Source organism: Corticium candelabrum, chromosome 16, assembly GCF_963422355.1.
Source record: "Corticium candelabrum chromosome 16, ooCorCand1.1, whole genome shotgun sequence".
In the NCBI taxonomy this organism is placed as follows: domain Eukaryota; kingdom Metazoa; phylum Porifera; class Homoscleromorpha; order Homosclerophorida; family Plakinidae; genus Corticium; species Corticium candelabrum.
This window is the reverse complement of record NC_085100.1, coordinates 1325210-1348395: the sequence shown is the minus strand read 5'-3', so window position 1 is coordinate 1348395 and position 23186 is coordinate 1325210. Positions and strand designations below refer to the sequence as shown.

At 41.2% G+C, this 23186-nt stretch overlaps 2 protein-coding genes across 2 annotated transcripts in view; one reads left to right on the top strand and one right to left on the bottom strand.

Annotated features, from left to right (window-relative positions):
* The first annotated feature begins 256 nt into the window (after positions 1 to 256).
* On the top strand, positions 257 to 21072 carry LOC134192429 (leucine-rich repeat serine/threonine-protein kinase 1-like). Its single transcript, XM_062661168.1, has 12 exons — positions 257 to 518; positions 665 to 705; positions 1620 to 1830; positions 1892 to 1997; positions 9023 to 12654; positions 12714 to 12861; positions 12921 to 13030; positions 13191 to 14953; positions 15010 to 15699; positions 17076 to 17201; positions 17279 to 17590; positions 19753 to 21072. Exons 1-12 carry the CDS (start codon positions 290 to 292, stop codon positions 20953 to 20955), a joined length of 8571 nt encoding a protein of 2856 aa, XP_062517152.1. The 5' UTR covers positions 257 to 289; the 3' UTR covers positions 20956 to 21072.
* Positions 21073 to 21140: 68 nt separating this feature from the next.
* Positions 21141 to 23186, bottom strand: part of LOC134191821 (band 4.1-like protein 5) — a 6488-nt gene continuing 4442 nt past the window's right edge. Inside the window, exons 14-22 of the mRNA XM_062660442.1 lie at positions 23116 to 23186; positions 23016 to 23050; positions 22871 to 22958; positions 22348 to 22379; positions 22012 to 22274; positions 21813 to 21949; positions 21684 to 21746; positions 21382 to 21490; positions 21141 to 21314 (exon numbers count right to left, since the gene is read on the bottom strand). The exon at positions 23116 to 23186 is cut by the window's right edge and continues 1 nt beyond it. Of these exons, the coding sequence (XP_062516426.1) occupies positions 21141 to 21314; positions 21382 to 21490; positions 21684 to 21746; positions 21813 to 21949; positions 22012 to 22274; positions 22348 to 22379; positions 22871 to 22958; positions 23016 to 23050; positions 23116 to 23186 (972 nt within the window). The remainder of the gene's footprint in view (positions 21315 to 21381; positions 21491 to 21683; positions 21747 to 21812; positions 21950 to 22011; positions 22275 to 22347; positions 22380 to 22870; positions 22959 to 23015; positions 23051 to 23115) is intronic.

Sequence of the window (23186 nt, the reverse complement as noted above, 5' to 3'; positions counted from 1 at the left end):
TGTTTGCACATACTGGTATGTAGATCACGTGATTACGTAAGTGTCACGTGTCAAAATCAAATGATACAATAAATCTAACTATTACACAACATAACATTTTTATTTGTTTAGTACAATAGTATTAATATCTAGAGAAAAATTTATTAATCCCGGTTTGTCAGAGCCGTTAGAGATTGGCGCTACACGGGTCTGGAAAGCGAGGCTTGCATAGCCTCGTGTACCCAGGCCTTCGAAAAGACATCGGAAACGCCGCCACACTTCACGTGCTTATCAGTCACACCTCATCCCAATGGCCTCAGACGAGTCACCAGAGTCTCTCTTTCCCGTCCAGCGTCGCAAAGGAATTTTCGATTACGTCGAAAAGAGAGACGTGGTCGGTCTGCGACGCGAACTGGCGGGACTTCGCAGCTTTTCGAGAGCTCGGTTGCTTGCCGAGCGACGAAACGGAAAGACGGCGTTACACAGAGCAGCGGAAATGGACAGTGTCGAAGTTTTAGAGGCGCTTATTGAAGCAGGAGGTTGGTGAGCTGCTCACTGTGTGACATTTCGGTTCTTGTGTTGTGTGAGTAAGTAGACTCGCATGTTGCTTTTGGCGCCTTTTCTGTTGCTCTCTGTGTTTTTAATGTGATGTGTGGCACTGTGTAAGCTGTTTTGTGTGTTATAGGAGACTGTAATGCTGTGTCTGGCGCTGAACATGGTTCACAGGTTTGTAAGTCTTACACGTGGACAGACACGAGACTTACAGACATACAGACATACACAGGAGAGTTTGATAGATGTAGTGATTTGTTTGAGAGTTTGTGTGGAAGGGGTAGAGCATACTGACATGAATTTGTGAACTCACGACGTTGACATTCTGCTTTGATACTAAACAACATTTTTATGCATGAAAGTGCATACGTTTCCGGTTGGTACACTTTCACTTTCAATACTCTCATTGTGAGAACAACAATAGTGTTATTATAATCGACAACTGTAATCGCTCTCATGTATGATGTGCCACCACCTTCTGATTCATTCACATACATCAACAGAATACTCATGCACTTTTTTAATATGAGAGGCCACCTTTGTTTTAAAACCAAGTTAATGGGCTTTTGGAGTGGAAGGGACCACTGTGTGACCTTCTGCTATTTTCCTGTTAACTGCTAATGATAATGACATTCAGTTAGGGTTGATGTGCCATATGATGTAGTATTTATGATAAGGGAATGTAACTGCTGGTCTGGGGTGTGTTTTGTCTTCTTGTGGTGAATGATTGCTTTCTTCAATATACCCGCTTATGCTGTGGTAAGATGTAAGAGATGTTAAGGATTTGATTATCTGTGAAACCGGGAACTTTAATGGCAAGATGTTTGGTGTGGTATGCAGTTAGAATTAGAGAAATTTGAAGTTGAGACTTTTGTATATGTTGACTGTGTGTGTGTGTGTGTGTGTGTGTGTGTGTGTGCGCGCGCGCGCGCGCGCGCGTGTGTGCGTGCGTGTGTGTGTGTAAACAGATGTTTGGAGTTTATGGTAGACAGACAAAACAGACATATAAACAATAGACCAACTGGTAAAGGGATGGACAGTCATGTTGACTGACATGTATAAACAACTAACTTTATTCTTTATTCTAGACTGCTTTGCATTTTGCTGTTGCACACGGTTCCCAGCAGTGTGTGATAGACCTCCTGAAGTACGGAGCAGATTTTAATGCTTGCAACTCAAAAGGAGAGACTCCTGAAAACGTTGCCACTAGATCTGGTCAAGTTAAGTGTTACAAGGCAATACGCAGTTGTAAGCAGCGACTGGAGGAGAACACGAAGGTGGCTAAGACACTGTCAGATAGTAAGCTTAAGCTAAATGATCAAAAACAATTAAAACTTTGATTCTGTGTTTGTTTTGACAGGATTTTCTCGAGCAAAGTGTGTCGATGATTTTAGAAAATTGTTTCATGAGTTTAGAGAAAGCCAAGTTCGTGACTTGGTCAGGAAAGACTCCTCGCTGCTCATACGGTATTCACAGTTAAACACACACACACACACACACACACACACACACACACACACACACACACACACACACACACACACACACTACACACACACTACACACACACACTACACACACACACACACACACACACACACACACACACACACACACACACACACACACACAGTAATATAAAGCTCAAATTGTTTGTCTGTCTGTCTGTCTGTTTGTCTGTGTTTGCGATACGCGGTCATGTCTTTTGTTCGTTCACAATCGAAATTGGCAGGCACACTTGGCACACTAAGGGGAAGGTTTTCGTAAAAAGATTAAAAAATATGCAATGGGTTCCCTCTCGAGGGGTTGCCCCCAGCGTAAAATTTCTCAATGAGGCAAACGCTACACATTCCAGTTTATTTGAACACACACCCACACCAGTCCTGTATAGACTGTACGTGTCGTCGTCCTTCGCAAAGCTTCAAGCAATCAAATATTTCTTGCCGACGGAACTTACTCTTCTAGCGCTTTGCTTTCGTTTCTCTCCAAATTCTGATTGCATTTGCACCAAATTCAACCTACACGTCTTTTGTACCAAGCGCAACACGGGGAGTTTGTCAAGTTCTATCGAAAAAGCGTGAAGACAAGATTTGAATTCATTCAGCACATCTGGGACCTCGCAACAAAGAGTGCACGTGACGTGTCCACCACACGCTCAGACTATGTCTTCCGTCAGATCGCTACAATATATATATATATATATATATATATATATATATATATATATATATATATATATTAGATACATGACCTGTCCTTCGTACGGGCAGAGTACTGTAGTGTTATGATGGAAGACTCAGTTTGAGTGTGTGTAGACACCTCATGTGCATTTTTTGGTAGAAATCGACACACTTCCTGTGTGGATTCAGTTCAAATAACTGATGTGGGCGTCTGTTCGAATAAACTGGAATGTGCTAATTATTTAATATCCCGTTGAAGACAAATGAAAACTTAACCAAGTGTTCCATTCCGAGAAAGTTGCAGCGACTTTTCCGTTCAGAGATATATATCTGAGCAATAGAAACTTGAAAGTCACGTGCAGTTTCTTACTCAGCCATAGGATACATGCAGTAGCTTGACATGCAGGCATGCATGATTTATATATATACTAGATACATGACCTGTCCTTCGTACGGGCAGAGTACTGTGCCGTTATGACTAAAGACTCAGTTTGAGCATGTGTAGACACGTCATGTGCAATTTTTTTAGTAGAAATTGATCGACACACTCCCTGTGTGGATTCAGTTCAAATGACTGGTGTGGGCGTCTGTTCAAATAAACTGGAATGTGCTAATTAGTTAAGATCCCGTTGAAGACAAATGAAAACTTAACCAAGTGTTCCATTCCGAGAAATTTGCAGCGACTTTTCCGTTCAGAGATATATATCTGGGCAACAGAAACTTGAAAGTCACGTGCAATTTCTTACTCACTCATAGGATACATGCAGTAGCTTGGCATGCAGGCATGCATGGTTTAGCACACTGTTTGCTCTCCGGTTTCGATGTTTTCACTCTCCCAGTGTAGCTCTCGGTGCAGGAAACGTGTAGGTTGGATTCAGTGCAAATGCAGTCACATGTCTCTTCAGTGAGTCTTCTTGGACCCATTTCAACAGTCTCATTGGATGTTATTATCACTTCGAAGACGTTGCTGCCGTTGCAGGAAACAGGCATATTGAATGTGGCAGGTATTCGGCGAGCGTACTCGGAAAAACCGAAAGTAGGCATATTTCTAAATACCCAGATATCCTACACAAAATATCTTGTTGTTTTTGACATCGCCGGTAAGAAACGACACACTCCGTGCATACCGTCTGAGGTCAGCTTAATTTTGGTGGAGGTCCGATGAGCCGTTGCAGAGTAATTTGCCTGCGAGTGGAGGCGGTTCCTCCTGGGATATTGTACAGAATATACTCAGCACGTTTCCAATCTACGCACTGACCATTACTAAAGTGGACCTCTACGTCTTTGCTCTGGCCGTAGTGTGATATTGTCCAATGCGAGTGAGTAGAGGCGGGTTCTTGGGATATTTTAGAATATACTCAGCACGTTTCCAACCTACCTACGTATATGCACTAAACAATATTTCTTTTGGAGCTCTTATCTTTTTGCTCTGAATGTAGTTTGATGTCTATGGTAAACAAATCAACTACAGCTTGCTCAGATAACGCAGTCTGATGGGACTGCTGGATAGCTATAGCATTGTGACGTAACAATGGCATGTGAACAAACAATGGATATTGAAAGTGAGCATTGCACTCTTAGTTATGAGAAAACAAAGCTACCATATGAGATTGAGTTCAAGTAACGGAACTTCCTTCAAATTGAGTCTATCAGGGGCATTCAGTTTTCTTCTTGAGCGATGAACAGCATTATATCGTTCTACGATGCACTCCCAAAAGGGGACTCGACTGAAAAAGCTGGAAGACGACGCCACCCTGCCCATGTTCTTACCCATGCTGAGTTACGTCTGTACCCCAAATTTTAGCCTCATAGGTGATCCGGTCTAGCCGGCTATCAAACTTATACATACATATATATATATATATATATATATATATATATATATATATATATATATATATATATATATATATATATACAAACACCGTCAATTTTATATAGTATATACAATAAGTATAGATATACAAACACAGCCGATTTTAGTTGTATATACATCTCTGGAAAAAATTATAAGACCAGATGCATTTTGACTACGTAAGTGGTTTGACAAATCAGATTGAGCAATAATGATTATCTATAATATTTAACCATTACATTTTTGATAATGAAATGCAGACAAAACAATAAAAATAGCGTTTTAGCAAAAGAAGTTACAGAGACATTACCTGGTCTGAAATTGTTTTACTAAGTATAACTACATGCTATGCAAAACCCACAATTTAAGTTTCATTTCTGTACTATATATGGAGTAACGTTAAATGCTATTTTTAACTAATACTACCATGCCGAAGAAGAAGCAATTGAGTTGTAAAACGAAGACAGCTATCCTGGTACTGCTGAAGGAAGGCTACAGCGAGCGACAAGTTGCTTCCAGACTCAAGATTTCCAAAACTGCTGTTCACCAGACAAAGGAGAAAAAGAAAACAACTGGAGCAACTGAAGTGCAACCAGGCCGTGGCAGAAAACGTCTCTCTAGTGCCAGGGAAGACCGCTACCTCATCCGAAAGTCTCTCTCTAATAGACGACTGACTTCAAGTGACCTCCAAAAAGAGTGGAAATCTGGGTGCAATGTCAACTGTTCAGCCAGAACTGTTCGCAACAGACTCCTTCAAGTAGGACTGAAGTCCCACAGAGCAAGAAAGAAGCCGTTCATTAATGAAAGACAAAGAAAGCAAAGACTCAAGTTTGCAAAAGACCACAAGGATTGGACTGTTGATGACTGGAGCAAAGTAATCTTTTCTGACGAATCCAATTTCCAGCTTTGTCCCACTCCAGGGCGTTTGATGGTTCGTAGAAGGTCAGGAGAAGCGTATAGACCAGAATGCCTTGCCCCAACTGTGAAACACGGCGGAGGATCGGTGATGATATGGGGTTGTTTTAGTAAGTCAGGAACTGGCAAAGTCCGACTCTGCGAAGGACGCATGAACCAAGCCAAGTACAGGGTTGTTCTCGAAGAAGACCTACTTCCATCAGCTCAGATGTTATACCCCAACTCTGATGACTGGATATTTCAACAAGACAATGCGCCATGCCACACAGCAAAGTCTGTAAAGTCATGGATGGAAGAAAAGAACATCAGGATCCTGACTTGGCCAGCTCAATCTCCAGATATTAACCCAATAGAAAACCTGTGGAATACCATGAAACGCAAAATGGAGAATCACAAACCTTCAAACAAAGCAGAGTTGTTTGATTTTCTACGCCTGGAGTGGGAAACGATCACTCAAGATGAATGTGAGAGGCTGGTGGAAAGCATCCCAAGTCGAATTCGGGCTGTGATTAAAAACAGGGGCTTTGCCACAAAATATTGAGTGTTTTTCGTACTTTTGTAGTTGCATATTGCTGTTAATGTTGGTTATTGTTATTTACTGCTTATTGTATGTTTATTTATTTAGTAAATCTTCTTCTAACAAATTGTCATGTAATTTGGTAGATTTTTGGTTGATACATTTTCAGATTAATATAAGCATATAAACAGGCATGTCTTACAGCATCTTAGTATATGAACCAAACTGTTATAAATGACAGTGATAGCCCTGGTATCAACAAAATGTGGTACATTTGTAACCCTAAACCCAAAATTTGAAGGGTGGTCTTATAATTTTTTCCAGAGATGTATATAGACTTGGACAAAATTATAGGGACACCCCGCTGTGGGTATGTAGTAACACAATAATTAGGTCACAATTTACCAACTATCAATATTGTTAGGAACTTAATAGTTACCGCGTCGATTGTTAGGTTTCTTGAGAATACTGTAGACCCTAAATTGTTTTCTACGTTTTGCATTGCGGAAAACGAGACCTAAAAGTGTATGACGTCATGACTGCGTAAGCGTCGTAAGTTAGACTCTTTCTGATTTTGTTTAGTGGCTTTTAAAAAAGCCGGTTTTAATAACGCGAAGGAAAACTGAAGCTCTTCACCAGTTCCTCAGTACCAAGCATTCTTGCCTCTTGCCCTCCCAATTGCGTCCAAACGTCGCGGAACACTTTCTGCCAAGTTCCGGACACACACGGCTGGAATCTGCTGCCACGCCTCTTGTAGAGCATTCCAGAGCTCAGCTGCAGTTCTCGGTTCGCGACGGTTGGCAGCAGTTTTGAGTTCATGCCACAAGTTCTCGATTGGATTCGCATCAGGCGATTTTGGCGGCCAGTCCAACAGTGTGACGTCATGCTGGCGTAGCCATTGTCTTGTTGACCGAGACGTGTGGATTGGTGCGTTGTCCTGCTGGAAGACAAAGTCGTCTCCTATCAGTGCCGCTGCGTCTGTAAGCATGTGCTCCTCCAGAACCTGTTGGTACGCCGTGCTGTCCAAACGACCTTCCAGTTTCACCAGAGACCCCACACCATGCCAACACATCAATCCCCACACCATCACACTGGCCGCGTGCTGGACCGTACGATCACAACATTCAGGGAGAAATTCCTCACCTTTGCAACGCCAAACGTACAGAGCACCATCGTTTCCTATGCTGACTTTTGACTCATCTGTAAAAAGAACAGATTTCCAGTCATCCAAAGTCTATTGTGTGTGAGTGGTTGCCCATCCCAGTCGCAAACGCCAATGGTTTTCTGTTAGCAGTGGTTTTTTTCTAGGCCTCCGAGCGTTTACTCTTGTCTCACTGAGACGACGACGGACTGTTCTACTTGACACCTGCTTGCCGGATTTATCAGTCAGCTGATACGAGAGCAGTCGTGATGGTGCTCTGCGGTTCTGCAGTGCCATTCTCTTCAGTCGATGATCTTCCCGGATTGTTGTTGCCTTCCCACGTCCAGGTCGTTTTTCATAATCGCTGCTGCCATGAGAAAGCTGTTGCAGGCACTGATGAACCGAATTCCTGGAGCGGTGGACAAAAGCTGCAATCTGACGCACAGAATGGCCAACTGAGTGAAGGGCTTCAATTTTTTCTCACGTTTTTGGACTCAACTGTTTGCCTCGAGGCATCGCTGCAACTCGTGAAATATTACACGGAACAAGACTGTGCAACTGCGTGCAGCTGAGCGTTCAGGCTAACTTATCGCCTAAGTTTGGCGGTCTCAAGGGCAGTGGTTTTAGTGCAGCTGACATTTTGGCGGTAGCAGTTTGAGATTTTGCTACGTCAAACATGGACCGGAAGTGGCATGTCAATGTTCTTTTGTTGCTATAACTTTTTTAGTTTTTGTCTTAGCAGGATTTCTTTGTAATTAATTAGTGTCGCATGATTTTTGAATACGTTGAAGTTTGTTTATTGATTAAAATGGAAAAACAATTCAAATTGTGATGACATGCGCGAAATCAATGCGCAAAAACAGATGATTCGTCTTTTTTCATAATGTTGATACAAGGACCCACAAAATTGCTTTCACTGTCTACTACAGAGCATTCTTAGATTGTATGCCAAGAATGAGCATCCAAGAGCGATGAACGTGACAAAGACAAAGACAAGAAAAGTAGGAATGGCCGTCTTCCTTCTTCAAAGCAAACTAGATGTGCAGTAGGTAGTACGTAAAGCTGCAGTCTTGAACTCAAGCTATGTTACATACTAACAATGGCGCAATCCATGAAAAAAGAAATTTGAAAACATTTGGTTTTGCTAGAGAAAAATTCAGTGCCAAAGTTAGACTAGACACAAAAATGCCAAGTGTCCCTATAATTTTGTCCAAGTCTGTATATATATATATATATATATATATATATATATTGTACATACACATACCAGTGTTCAAAATTTATGGCAGACGTAGTCATCATTTTGGCAACCTCTGAACTGTTACATATATTTCATGAATATCAAATAATGATACTGATTGTTCTGGCAAGTAAACAATATCTCAGGACTTCAGAGATGTCATTCTCTGTCTGAGTAATTTCACTATTCTACTCTACTGCATAGAAACAAAAGTTTATTGGGTCTGCCATAACTTGAGTGATTTTGGTTGTCAGGATGGCAGCCTTGCTGGTATAATTGGTTGTCACATGAACTCAGTTAGTCGTCAAATGACAACTTGATGACCATTTCTTCACACACTGACATACGTACTGTACAGTGCAGAAAACAAGCTTGCTACATTCTCACCAGAGATCCAATGTGTCATTTGAGAGAAACATTTTACTTACAGGCTTGTGACATGTGTGAGTGAAATTTGAATGACATTGCTTATCTTATCACAATGATTTCATGTGTGGCTTGTATTTCTCGAAAGGGAGCTGGCTGTTTATTTTAGTAAATGAAAACTTTTCTTTGCATGTGTGCATGCCAATTTCAGTGTCAAGCAGGCAGTCAGTTATCACAAACAATATAATTTAAATTGATAATTATTTTTTTAATTTAGCGCATGTCAACAAGGAATGGTCCCTGAAGTAAAATGGCTAATTGAGAAACGGTTCTTGCCATTTCCAAACAAGGAGGATGAAGACTCCGCTTTGCTTGCCGTTTGTCACAATTCAGGCAATGATGAGCAGCAACTTGTTATTGTCCAGATGTTGTTAGAAGCTCATCCCACATTATTGGATTTGGAACATGCGGGAGCGAACAGAAATAAGGCATTGTGTTATGCAGTGGCTGCTGGTAACTGTAAAGTTGTCTGTTTCTTGCTGGAATGCTACAAAGCTATTGGACGACGTTTTAATGGTGACACATTAGTCTCAAGTAAGGTCAACGACATCGCAACATTATATGTGAAACAGTGTGCTGTGGAACACCTTGACATTGATGATGTCATTTTGCCAGATATTGCAGAAGACTCTGTGCTTCATGTTGCATGCCAGTTACGTGATACGTTGCAGAAACAGCTTGCTATTGTACAAATGCTGGTCAAAGATTATCCCAAGCTGCTCGTTTCTAAAGCACAAGATGGTAGCATGCCACTCCATGATGCGGCTGCTACAGGTAATGACAAAATAGTTCGTTTTTTGCTTCAATGTTATACAGCAATATGGCTGAGTTGCAACGGTCTTGATTGTGTTAGCATCAAAAGTGACATTATTGCTGTTGACCGAGTTGATTATGATCCACAGCTGCTTGATATCAATGAACAAAGATTTTCTGGGCATACTGCACTTCATTTGGCTGTATTGAACCAACATGAGAATGTGGTGCGAACAATGTTGGATTTTTCAAGAGAAATATCGAGAATTCTTGAACAGGAAATGAGCAATGAACTGAGAACAGGAATCTCTAACCATTTGATGATCGATTTTACTGTAGTTGATGGCACAGAAAGAACTGTGTTGATGCAAGCTGCAGAGGAGAACAGACATCTCATTCTTGATCTTATCTTTGATAAGTCTTCGTACTTTAGAGAGACAGTGTGTAACGTATGCAGTGACCCTGCTATCTCTCACAACACAGTGCGTGGCCTTCTAACTGCTGCCGTAGAGCATGGCTACATGGAAACAACGAAAGTTTTGCTAAAACACAACCAGTGTGCTGACATGACCGAAGCTTTAGCTGCAGCTTTCAAGTACAAACGAGAAGACATAGTTGCTTTGCTTCTCTTCAGGTTAGTTGGCGATTGTTGTGATTTAGAAACCGCCGAGCCAAATGAGATTAACTGGCAAGGACGGAACCTTCCACATATCACACGCCAGTGGCTCATCCAAGCGGCTGAGCAGCTTCGTGACATGCAAGGAATTACACCACCAGTCGGAGTGGATGTCACTCTAGCATCCCTTTCTTGTGTCACTTATCTTGATTTGTCTCAAAATCAACTGACTACGGTTCCGGTTGAAATCTTTTTTATGACAGAGATGACTACGCTGAGCCTTGCAAACAACAAGTTGACGTACCTTTATGATACGAAAGCCATCTTATCATGCAGTCATTTATCGAAAGAAGAAGATCCGTGGATCACGGCTGGTGCCTCAAGGAAGGGAATCCTTCCGTGTCAGAAGCTCTCCAAACTTATTGTCAGTAAGAATAAGCTAACCGATTTACCAAGAGAGCTCTTTGAGCTTCCTAATCTCCAAACGTTGTTTGCATCAGCAAACATGATCGCCAAACTTCCTGATAACGTTTGGTCATCACACTCATTGAGTGAACTTAATCTAATGAAAAATAGCATAACACGCCTGCCAGGTCCATGCGGAGATTACATGACAAGCATGATGCCGACGACTCCTCCAACTCCTTCAAATTTGCATTTACGAGTGAGTGAGTTAGCTAAGAGCAAGGGTATTAGAAAAGCGAGGTCATTGACAGATCTTGGTAACAAGAGCTGCAATGAAAGGGAAAACAAGACACTTCGATATGTCAAATCTGACATGTTGAGGAAAACGGGTACAAGCAGTTCGAATATACAAAGCAACGGCAGTGACACAAGATCAACTGTGTCACCATCATCAAGCATTGATGAGAGCGATGAGATTGCAGAGGATGTGCTGCCTCCTGATATCTTCACATCCACTTCAGGATCTGGTGGTAGACAGGGGTCGTACCAATTGCAAGCAAAACAGAAACAGTTGTTGCAAACACTTCCGGCGAAGAGTCTGGCGTCTCACCATTTTTTGTCAACAGGAAGCGGAACACCGACGTTGGTTGTTGGTGACACAGTCCCATCACATGAACACGATTCTGATCCATCACTGAAACATCGGACACCTACTGTTGGAGCTTACAATTACACGGTGAGTGAAAGCATAGATGAGACAGATGCAGATGGTGAACACGGTACGCACTGTAAATCGTCATCACTCACTGTCTTGAATGTGTCTCACAACAAGCTAATGAGTTTGCCTCTTGGTTTTCCGTGTCTTGCTCCAAACCTCAAGAGACTCAACATTTCGTTCAACAAATTTGAAGCAATAGATCCAGTTGCCATGCTGCCCCAGTCAATTGAAAATTTGAATGCAAAGTCAAATTTTATCCAAACGACACTATGTGAGAGACGTACAACACCTACTTGCCTTGTCGATGACAAAATACCATCTGGAGGCAGTTCCCAATGTCGACATCAGCGTCACGATGTGCTGATAAATCTAGGTTTCTTACAGCTGAGAAACAATCAGCTGTGTGACATGGAACTAGTTCAAGTGAAGGAGGACAAAGACAGAGATGGGACTGAAAACCGCATGGTCATCGCACTCTATCCACATCTACATACTCTAGAACTCTGCAACAACAAACTCGTTGCTTTTCCACGTCACATTTGTTATCTGAAGGAGCTGAGAGTGCTGAAGGTGTCAGACAATGCGAACATTAAGAAGCTATCACCTGATCTCATCTGTTTAAATGAGCTCTTGACATTGAGTCTGGATGGACTTGATCTTGTTGATCTCCCACAAAGTGAGATGAACAAAGGAGCAAAACGAATCATTAATTTTCTTCGTCACCGTCAAGTCGGAGCACAACTCTATCGCAGAATGAAGCTAATGGTTGTTGGATTGGCAAAGAAAGGCAAGTCGACTCTCGTTCATCGACTTGTCAACTATGACAGTTTTAAGAGAATCTTTCTCACAGACAGCAGACTGCGGGAGAAGACGACTACAGCAACTGTCGGCATTGAGATCAGTGAGATTGTACTGAAACCGGGAAAAGGTTTATACAGCAAAGAAGATCCAATAACATTCGGGATTTGGGATTTTGCTGGCCACGAGGAATACTATGCCACACACCAGTGTTTCCTCACACATCGGTCTATTTATCTTGTGCTGTGGAACTTGGCGGATGGGGAGGAAGGCATTGAGAGCTTAGCATCTTGGCTGGCAAACATTCAAGCGTGTGCGCCTGGATCACCAGTGCTAATTGTTGGTACACATTTAGATGTAATAGAACGACGATCTGATGCTAGTGTGCACCTTCAAATGCTGATTGGTGAGCTGAGACGTCGATACAAGTCTCCGAGTCGTAATAGTTTCTCAAGTGTTGTTGGTCACATTGAGGTGTCTCTGGTGAACAAGCTGAAAAACATCAAAGTTTTGCGAACGAAGCTTTTTGAAATTGCTTGTGAAATGAGAGACGCTCGTGGTATGGTGCAAGAATTCTCTATGTTTGTTTAGGAAATGATGGTATAATTTGTGTTGCAGGAAGTTACTCGGAACGAACCAGTGGGAAGCCAATGTTGCAGCAGATGGTTCCATCAAGCTACTTGTGGCTTGAAAAAACAGTGACAAAATTGAAGTGTGAATGGGACAAGAGTGGTAGACCTCCTGTTATTAGCAACAAACAGTTTTTGTATGTGATTGTTGTAGTTGGTTGTGAGCTGTGTGGTTGATTGTTGTGTTGTTGTGTAGAGACCTTCTGAAAGACAAGATTGAAATTGATGAAGGAGGCCCAGGGGCTAAACGTTTGGTTGAGAATAGCGAGGAGCTTGACCATGCTACCCAGTTTCTGCATGATAATGGTAAGCTAAGACACATGCACAGACACAAGCGCACTCACACACACACACACACACACACACACACACACACACACACACACACTCTCTCTCTCTCTCTCTCTCACACACACACACACACACACATGTGCCTACTATAGCAAGTTAATATTTATGTATTTAGGTGTTTTGCTGAACTACAAAGGTCGACTACTGAAGGATCTCTATTTTATTGATCCACAGTGGCTGTGTCGAATGGCATCTAAAGTAGTGGGTCTACAAGCAGCCAACCCTTGTGCCAAGAATGGCATCCTAAATATCAACAACTTACAGCAGCTGTTTCGGGGTAACGAGTTTCCTGCTCATCTTCACAACGAATACATCGCGTTGCTGGAGAAATTTGAAGTCGCCTTACGAATTGACGGCGACCGGCTGCTTATTCCATCCATCCTTCCTGTCAGTGCCAATGAGGCTGTGTGTTTGTCTTGTGAGTCTTTGACCCTCTCTGAGTCATTCGCTTCTTCATCGTTTGAGTCAATTTCCCAGAGTGGAGAAGTAAGACCACAAAGCTTTGTGGAGTCTCTAGACAAGACAGTTGAAGGTCATCAGCCAGAACAACGGAAGAATAGTCGTGTCACTTCTGGCATTACATTTGGTCGGCAACAATCAAAATTGTCAAACTCAAATGCCTCAGGGATGTCATACAATGTGTTGTCGTCTCCAGTTAAGAGGCTGCCTCGTAAGCTTTACCGGATCTACGTAGTTCCATTTCATGTCAGTGGCTTTTGGCCTCGTCTAGTGTCTCGCATATTCACTGACAAATCAATTCAGCACACGATGAAGAAACTGATTGCAGACAGTGGTATCAACGACGTCAACTCTGATATTATTCAGTGGAGTTGCTGGCGGCAAGGAATCAGTATGAAAGTTTATGGTGTCACCGTCTTGACTCTCGAAGGATACCCCATTAGTACTCTCCACCACCGATGGAATAATAACAAGTCTGCTAGGGTCATGTCGTTGGGCAATAATTCAATTTCTATCAAAATAGATGGGAATGATACGAAAATTGACGGCGCCTGTTGCTTGGAAATTGCTGTCTTTTCGTCTGCTCTCACCACACTGGTGAAGAATCAGCAGCCAGCGACATTTGCAAGAGAGTTTTCAAGAGATCGATCTCCAACAGCTGCAAGCCAGCTGCTCTCAGTCGAAAGCATTAGAGTGACAACAGCACCATTGCCTTTGAAGCGACAAGTTAGTCACGAGAGTCACTCAAGGCAACAATTCGCACGCATTCGATCACAAGGAAGGAACCTCCAAAGACTTCAATCACAAAACGAACGAATAGCTAACAAAGACCTTTTGGCACGTAACCAGTGCTTCTCACAGATGGCAGCTTTTCTTCTCAGTAAAGGAGCATATCATGTTGACACGTTGCTGGGAGATTGGTATGAAGGGTTACAACCCGGTGCATCGCACCATTCCAACTCAACTGTGAGACGAATTATTCCCTGCCTCAACTGTGTATCTGATGTAAACAAGGAGCCTGTGTTTGACCCAATGTCGAACGTTGTCTCGTCTGATAGAAAGAAGAAATTTGTACACAGTGAACGAATTGGGAATAGACGTGACAAAAACCTTGTAACCATTGGTAGTCAAGTGAGCGTTGACAATTGTCCATCATATCGTTTCCAGAAGGAGAAATCAAACACTTTTGATGGGGAAACTAACTGGCAAATTATTGAGATGCCTAAAGCTCATTCAAGCTTTGAAATTTCAGGATTAGCCCAAAACATGAGCGATAGCTCATGCAATATTAACTATGTTTCTCTTTCGGCGTGCATTTCTCACGTTTATTTGGAGCAGCTGGCACCAGGTTCTCCTCAATTGCCACAGCTCTGCCCTAGTCACGCCGAAGCAACGGTTGACTTGCTAGCACCTGATGTTGTACGTTTATACAGCATTTCTAGCGATGTCTTCCTAATGTGCATGTTTGTGTGTAGATATTTCAAGACTTGCCGTATTCCCTGCGAGTTGATAAGTCGTTGGTTGTGCAGGGCAAGCAGTTGGGTAAGGGTGGATACGGTAATGTATTTCAGGGTTACATGACGACGACGACAAAAAGCAAGCGACGTGACAGTCATGACCTACGAGACGACATTGCAATTAAAACATTTGACGAAGCTTTGAAAGACCGGCTCAGCAACGAAACGGATGCCGAGAAAGCGACTCAACTATACAACATTGTTCGCGCTGAAATATCCGTCATGTTGACTCTTCATCACCCGAACGTGCTGCCTCTCTACGGCCTGTGCATCAACCCACTGTGGATGCTCACTCGTTATGCACCAGGTGGCGACCTCAAGAACATCACAGACGAATATCGTCAGTCAAATTGCCAGATATTGCCGTACACTTTACGAGAGGTTCTTCGGCAGGTTGCAAGTGGCATGCAGCACGTTCACCAGCAGAACATCATCTATCGCGATTTGAGGGTTGATAACGTTCTGGTGTGGAAGTTTCCTCAGCCAGGTTGTGATCAACCCAACCAAGTGCACGTGAAGGTTGCCGATTACGGCATTAGTCGATTCATTTCGTCGTTTGGTATCAGACCAGGGAAGCTGGAAGGAAACCCAAACTACTTGGCACCTGAGATTGTGCAACATGCAGGACGAGAAGCGTATTCTGTTGAGGTGAGACGATTTTTGAATCAATAAGGTGTCTGTCATCTTTTAACATTGAATTATATTATTTTGAAGTATGTCTATACATAATTGATTTATTTTTAGAATTTTATTAGTTTGTTATTTTATTTTATTATTTATTTTTATTTTTTAATTATATACAACAATATATTTGAATTGACTTGCTCTACATACACAGGGCAACATATGTGATGCAACATCAGATACATACTAATGTGTTTATTGTTCTTATTATTTTTATTTTATTATTTTTATTTTATTATTTTTATTTTAGTATTTTTATTTTAGTATTTTTATTTTACTATTTTATTTTATCATTTTTATTTTATTATTTTTATTTTTAGTATTTTTATTTACTATTTCTATTTCACTATTTTTATTTTACTATTTTTATTCTACTATTTTTATTTTACTATTTTTATTTACTATTTTTTCATTTACTATTTTTATTTTATTATTTTTATTGTATTATTTTATTTTATTATTTTTATTTTTAGTATTTTTATTTACTATTTCTATTTCACTATTTTTATTTTACTATTTTTATTCTACTATTTTTATTTTACTATTTTTATTTACTATTTTTTCATTTACTATTTTTATTTTATTATTTTTATTGTATTATTTTATTTTATTATTTTATTTTATTATTTTTATTTTACTATTTTTATTTTACTATTTTTATTTTATATTTTTATTTTACTATTTTTATTTTACTATTTTTATTTTACTATTTTTATTTTATATTTTTATTTTACTATTTTTATTTTACTATTTTTATTTTATTATTTTTATTTATTTATTATGTCGTGCTCAACCAGATCAGTCTGGTTTGTAAAGTCTATTGCAAGTACCGGAAGCAAACCCTGCTTCAGAAGTACTTAGACCATCACGGCTGTCTAGAAAGAAGACATGACTTTACGAAGGATCCGAGTAGATTCCAGAAGCACTGTTTTCTGTAAGTGCTGCAGGTTGTGATGACCTGGAATAATGTCCAGCCACCGTGCAATACCTGCGTGCACTGTACCCAAAGCTCCCAAGACCACCGGAACCACCAGTGTTCGACAATGCCACATGCGGCTTATCTCCACTCGCAAGTCGCTGTACTTCGTCAACTTCTCAGCATGTTTCTTGCCAATGTTGCCATCAGCAGGACAGCTGATTTCAATAAGAAGACAAGTGTTTGTCTTCCTATTTCTGAGACAGATGTCTGGACGATTGGCTTTGATGTTCTTGGCAGTGGGGATGGTGGTATTCCACATCATAGTAATGTCATCCGTCTCCTTTATTTTATTATTTTTATTTTATTATTTTATTTTGTTATTTTTATTGTACTATTTTATATATGAATTCAAATTGTTTAGGCTGATATCTTTACATACGGATTGTTGATCTACGAACTCTTAACTCTTGAAAAACCATTTCAAGATGTCAGTGCTGGTGTTAGTTTGAGATACTTGAAAGGCAAAAGACCAAAAGTCTCAGTCAAAGTATGTCTTCCCAGTGGCTCAGTTCTGCATGGTTTTGCACATATAGTGAGTTGTGTGTTGTCTTGTGTTGTGTGCAGTACCGTCGAAATTTTTTCACAGTTCACACATTGATGTGGTGGTGTTGGACACAAGATCCAGCCCAACGACCTGATTTCACTCAGGTGCTGCGAGTCTTGCAATCAGAACTCTTTCTTCGACTCGTTCATCACGTACGAGTCACTAAGAAGCTGACAATCATGACTGGGTGTATAGCACCACGTCAGATAAGCGAGGAGGAGGAGGACATTTTGTTTTCTAGTGATGATCAACGCTATTTGGAGGTTTGGCTGAGCAATTCAATTGGTCAGATTAGCATTGTGGAATGTTTCAACAAGACAACTAAAGTTGAAGTAAGATTTATGTACTAATGTTGTTACTTACACACATCAAGGTGATAGGATGTTACGGTGAGCTACATCAGGTTGATTGGTTGTTTCACGTGATAACTAGACTTTTTGGGTCGTTTGTTTTTTCTTTCATAAAATATGATGTCCCACACACTGTTGGTTGGTACCTGCAATAGGGAATTCAGGTTTCGTCACAGTTGATTGATTTGTCAGTTAGAAACGCTGCTTCTCTGTGACATGATGACATTAGAGCTACTTCATACTGTCTTCAGAGGCTCTGACATTGTTGGTCAACTTATGTTGGACAAGAGCGTTCATATTATACTGCAAAGTTGCGGTTTGCCCAGATGTATGGACATTTTGTCCAGTTGTATGCGCAGAATCAGCAAACTTGGGACTACTGCAGACTTGTACTTGCTGGGTGATGAAGGTCACAGAAATCAAAGCATCTGCGACAATTTGCAGCAAATCTTCAAATAAGAGACTGGACAGCAGACGACATGAATGTAAAAATGTCGACATTTGCTGGGATTCCTAACGCGCATGCCTCATCAATATTATCATAATGAAACTTTGCTGCAACTATGTGGGTAGTTGGTCAAGCTCGTGAAACAAGAAATCAAGTTGATGTGGCTTTGTGCTGTTGTCCCTGACGTGCAGATATTTCAGTTGTTATGATGCATGCATGACTTGACTCACATGCAAACCTTAAACAACATCTATGTTGGCACTAACGGAACGTAACGAACGTAACGAAAGTTTTATTGTGAACCGGCTTATTCTTCGCCACGTTACGTTACGTTATGTTGGGTACGTTGGATTACGTTGGTGTACGAAACGGAATGTTTGACCAATAGCAATGGTGCAAGGAATCACGTGCATGGTTATGGTAGCACACACCAATTTGTAAACTATGCAGGAGAAGCTAGTTGAAGCTGTCAAAAGCTACCCTTGCTTGTGGCAAGTGACTTCCTGTGCATACAAAGACATTATTGCCAAGAGCAATGCTTGAAAAGAGGTGTCTGCTATCGCAACGTCACGTTTTTGTATGTTGGCCTACGCTAAATTGTGAACATCACCCACCGAACGTTTGTTACGTTCACTACATTTCGTCTCGTTACGTTGGTGCCAATGTAGGTATTGTGAACAGGGCTTTAGGGTTATGTTATGTGCACACGTCAAAGTGACATACAACAGATGAAGGTTGATTGAATGTAAACATTATATGTTTTAGTTGTTAAATTACACTTGTTTTACTATTTATAACTAAAACTTTGTAACATGCAGTTACATGATTTGCGATATATTTTCTGCCATTGTATAAATTAATTGAATTAAAGTGTTAAATTGTAATTTTTAGATTATTTTACAGTGTTTAATAGCTAGATTTGAGGAAAAAATTTATACCGTATTTGCCCGTAATAATGCCCTGGGCGTATAGAAAAGAAACACTTTTCTGGGCGTATACTAGGGCATGGGCGTTATTTCGGTCCTAGGCATATACGTATACATGGTCACAAAATGCTGTCGTTTGGCCAGTCATCATCTAAAATACTTGAAGACAGAAATACCACAAATGCTTGCAATTATTCGTTTGCAAGATCAAAGGTACTGGTATCCTTACATGCAGCATCAACATACATGCAGAAACTAAACACTAAACACACGTGGTCGGCCTGAAGCCCGTCAAGAGCATCAGGGTTGGTAATTGCACCAAAGACATGAGTCTAGCGGTAACCACTTTCACTGAACACTGACACCAGCTCATCAAACGCACACAGATGGAGACGAATGTTCTTCTGACCCCATTTTGTTTTGTCTGCGCATGCGTGTCCTGGGCTTATACTTGGGCATGGGCGTATAGTTGGGCACGGGCGTTTTTTCGGGCTGAAAGTTGGAAAGTTCTGATTTGTCGCACATGGGCGTATATATGGGCATGGGCGTTATTTCGGTATGGGCGTTATTACGGGCGAATACGGTAGTAAATTTTAGCAGACGAGTCATGTCTGAAGTGAAGACTGTAGTGTAGACTGTTCATACAGCATGCATATGGCAATGTCTCTTGCTCTTGACGTGTTACACACTTGGCTATGTCTCTTACTCTTGACATGTTACATACTTGGCAATGTCTATTGCTCTTGACATGTGGCATACTTGGCTTGTAGGTTGCTTTGAAATGCCCGTCTCGCGGCCAAGCAATGTGCTGCGTGCAAAGCACAATGTGGGTGGGCACTGAGAAACACGGACTGTTTGTCTACTCCATAAAATCACGCACACTACTACAACAGTGGCCAATTACATGTAACGAAGAATTCGATTCGAATCCATTTGCTGACCAGAAGAAATTCCAAACTTGTCAAGCCATTTTGGCAATCATTCATATCAAGGATCTTGGGTGTGTCCTCGTAGCACAGGATGACGGCACGCTGGTTGTATTTCGCGATGTCATCAATCACAGTTCTGATCGTAGGACTTCAAGTAATTTATCATTGTCACCCGTGTCTCATTGCTCTCTTAGACTACGACTTGTAATGCAACATGATTTGGGTGTTACAATTGGACCAGTTCACTGTATGGTCGCTATACCTCAAGGAGATGGATTGATTGAGGTGTGGGCTGGTCTTCAAAGCGGTCAAATGGCAATCCTAGATAGTCAACGTCTGGTGGCTGGTGGATCATCACAAGATGTCGTGAAGGGAACACTGAACACGAGAGACGAGGAAAAGCGATCGGGTGATTTTGTGAAATGTTTGGTTACGAGTGAATGTCAACGTGGCGACAACATCGATCAACATAACAGGTACGTGTGGTGCTCGTCGCATGGCAGTCGGTTTGTATATCAGTGGAATGCGTCAACACAACAGAAAGTGGAACAAATTGACTGTCACTCTATTCTCAAAGAGACAACCTCAAGCACTAGAGACAGCAGAGTAACATCCATGCTCATCCATGCTGGCTGCTTGTTCATTGGCACTGGTGGTGGCCACGTAATCATTGTCGACATTCCTGTTATGCGGACGCTTGCTACAATGTTGCCTCATGCAAGAGCCGTTCGTTGCTTGATTCCTTTCGAACCTGACTTGCGACAGAGAGTGTCATACCTTCTCAGTGCTGAGTACAGTTACAAACGGGATGAGACAGCAACATTAATTGAAGCGGATTCCGCATCAGAATACTCAACATTAGACTTAACAAGCTGCCCATTCAAAAACAAGATCAGTCGAGCGGCTGTTCTCAGCTGCGGTTCAGGTCTCTTTGGTTTGGTTGACCAAGACCAGTCACGCTACCCAGAATTGATACCGGTAGACGAAGATGAAGGCCACATGTTAATGTGGCTTGCAGACAAGTGGGGATCCCCAGGTGTATGATATTACTTATGTATGACGTCATTTTTGATATTGTATGACGTAATTTTTATGATGTCATTGTATAACGTCATCAATATCATTGATGATATCACTTGTGTGGTGTGATTTGGGATATTATTTTAATGAATTAATGTACTTTGTATTGACATATTGTTTTGCATCTAGCTGCGCTACACTATGATATTTTATAAGTCAGATTTGACGGTATGGTCTATACAACTGTCATCTCCAATGAAGTCATCAAATGAGAGATCCTGAGTGTCATTATGTAGTGTGTTGTCTTCTGGTATAGGCTGACTACATAGATTTGTTGATAAGTCATCAGTGTATTGATCTAATGCTACTCCAACTGACAAACTCTAAAAACATAATATTATAATTGTAGTAAACTGTAAGTTTGAAGAATTTTGAGAAATTTTGACTCACGGGTAGAATGCTGTCTGCTTCGGTGAACATGTCTTCCTCTTTGCAGCTGAGATTTCGTTTCTCGTTAAAGTTTAATTCACTGAGAACTCCACTTGCTGGAGGTGGTGAACTAAAATTGAATGCCAAAGTCAGCAACAGTGTGTGTGTGTGTGTGTGTGTGTGTGTGTGTGTGTGAGAGAGAGAGAGAGAGAGAGAGAGAGAGAGAGAGAGAGAGAGAGAGGGAGGGAGGGAGGGAGGGAGGGAGGGAGAGCGAGGGAGGGAGGGAGAGTGTCAGGCAACCATTTAGCATAACATGACGTGACCTTGCAGAACTTGGGGCACTCCTTGTGCCTCTTACAGGTAACCGACTACTAGTAGCCTTCTTTCTGTAAACAAAAATTAAATCAATTACTAGCAACAATACCATTTAACTGTTCATATAATAAAATTACTTTTTCAAATGAAAAAATGAATGATTGGATGTACTTATAGCCTCAGATTTCACATTTTCAATGATGCAATCTTCATGAGACATACTTCGCTGATGATTCATAACAAATGGAGAGTTTGCAGAACTTAAACTCTGCCTCTAACCAGCCACATTATCACATCATGTCAAGCTCAAAATGGCACTATTGTTACTAGCAATACCTCGTACTCATCCAGGAGCTTTTCAAGCTGTTGCTGGTGTTGAGATCTGTGCCATTTCTGTTGACTTGCTCTCCTTTGGTATTCGTGTAAGCTGAGGGGTTTGTCCTGGAAACCACGTGGAGAGATCCCATGACTTCTCTTTTGAGTTAAAGCCATCTTTGAGTTGAATGAGAGTAATTCCGATTGTAGAAATGGATTAGGAAGAGTAGAGCTGCTACCCTTGGTTGTTGCACTGCTGTTGGGTTTGCTTGTAGACATTACAACTAATGATAAAATGGAAAGAATGGTTGGATGGACGAAACAGCTGGATGTCCAGCTAATTGTGTGTGCTCTTACTTGATCTGTCTGTATCGTGCACACTTGACAAACTAGACAAATAGAATACAGTTACACTATACATCATGTCATGTACACACATCTGGGTGCATTATAGGGAGGGATCTACCATACTGCGTGTATGGAGTCATACCACAAAGATTCTGCACAGTATCGTGATTGTCAAATTCTTATTCCCTTTAATTCGCTTCTCTCTCCATTGCCTATTGGTATTGCTTGCTTTCCTTTCTTGTGTTCTCTCTGTTTCATGTATCTACCGGTTATGCTTCTTCTTTTCCACAATCTCCATTTGTAGTGAAGTTGTATTACATTTAAAACTTGAGAGTGTTGCACACATTTTGGCAATAAAACACGTCCATACTCTACCGTGTTAGAGGCTACACACGCTACTGTCATTGGTAGAGGTCACATCAACAAGTCATCTCGTTATTAGCCTTATCAACTGATACTGGTAAGGTAATGCATCGGTAACTCCGAGTGCTGCAGAAACTTAGTATTGGCTGTAGGAGTGTGATTGGCTAACCTTTGAGGGCTATGAGGGTGTCTTTGGTCATCCAGAGAGGAAACTGACTGGCGCTTTGATAATGCAACTGTGTTGAACATCATAATGCCTACATCATTGAACATTATAAATCATGAATAATAAGAGCATGGGGTGTTTGGCATACTTGCATGGCGCTCAACAAAATTGTTGCTCGGAGTCCTAAATTGCAATTACAAATTAAATGGACACACACTCGCTTCTATCTGGAGTACATGTGTTCCCACCTGTCGACGGCCACTGGACCTCTCTGAACTGGATGTTTATCATCTTGTATGACAGGAGCACCTCTTTTTAT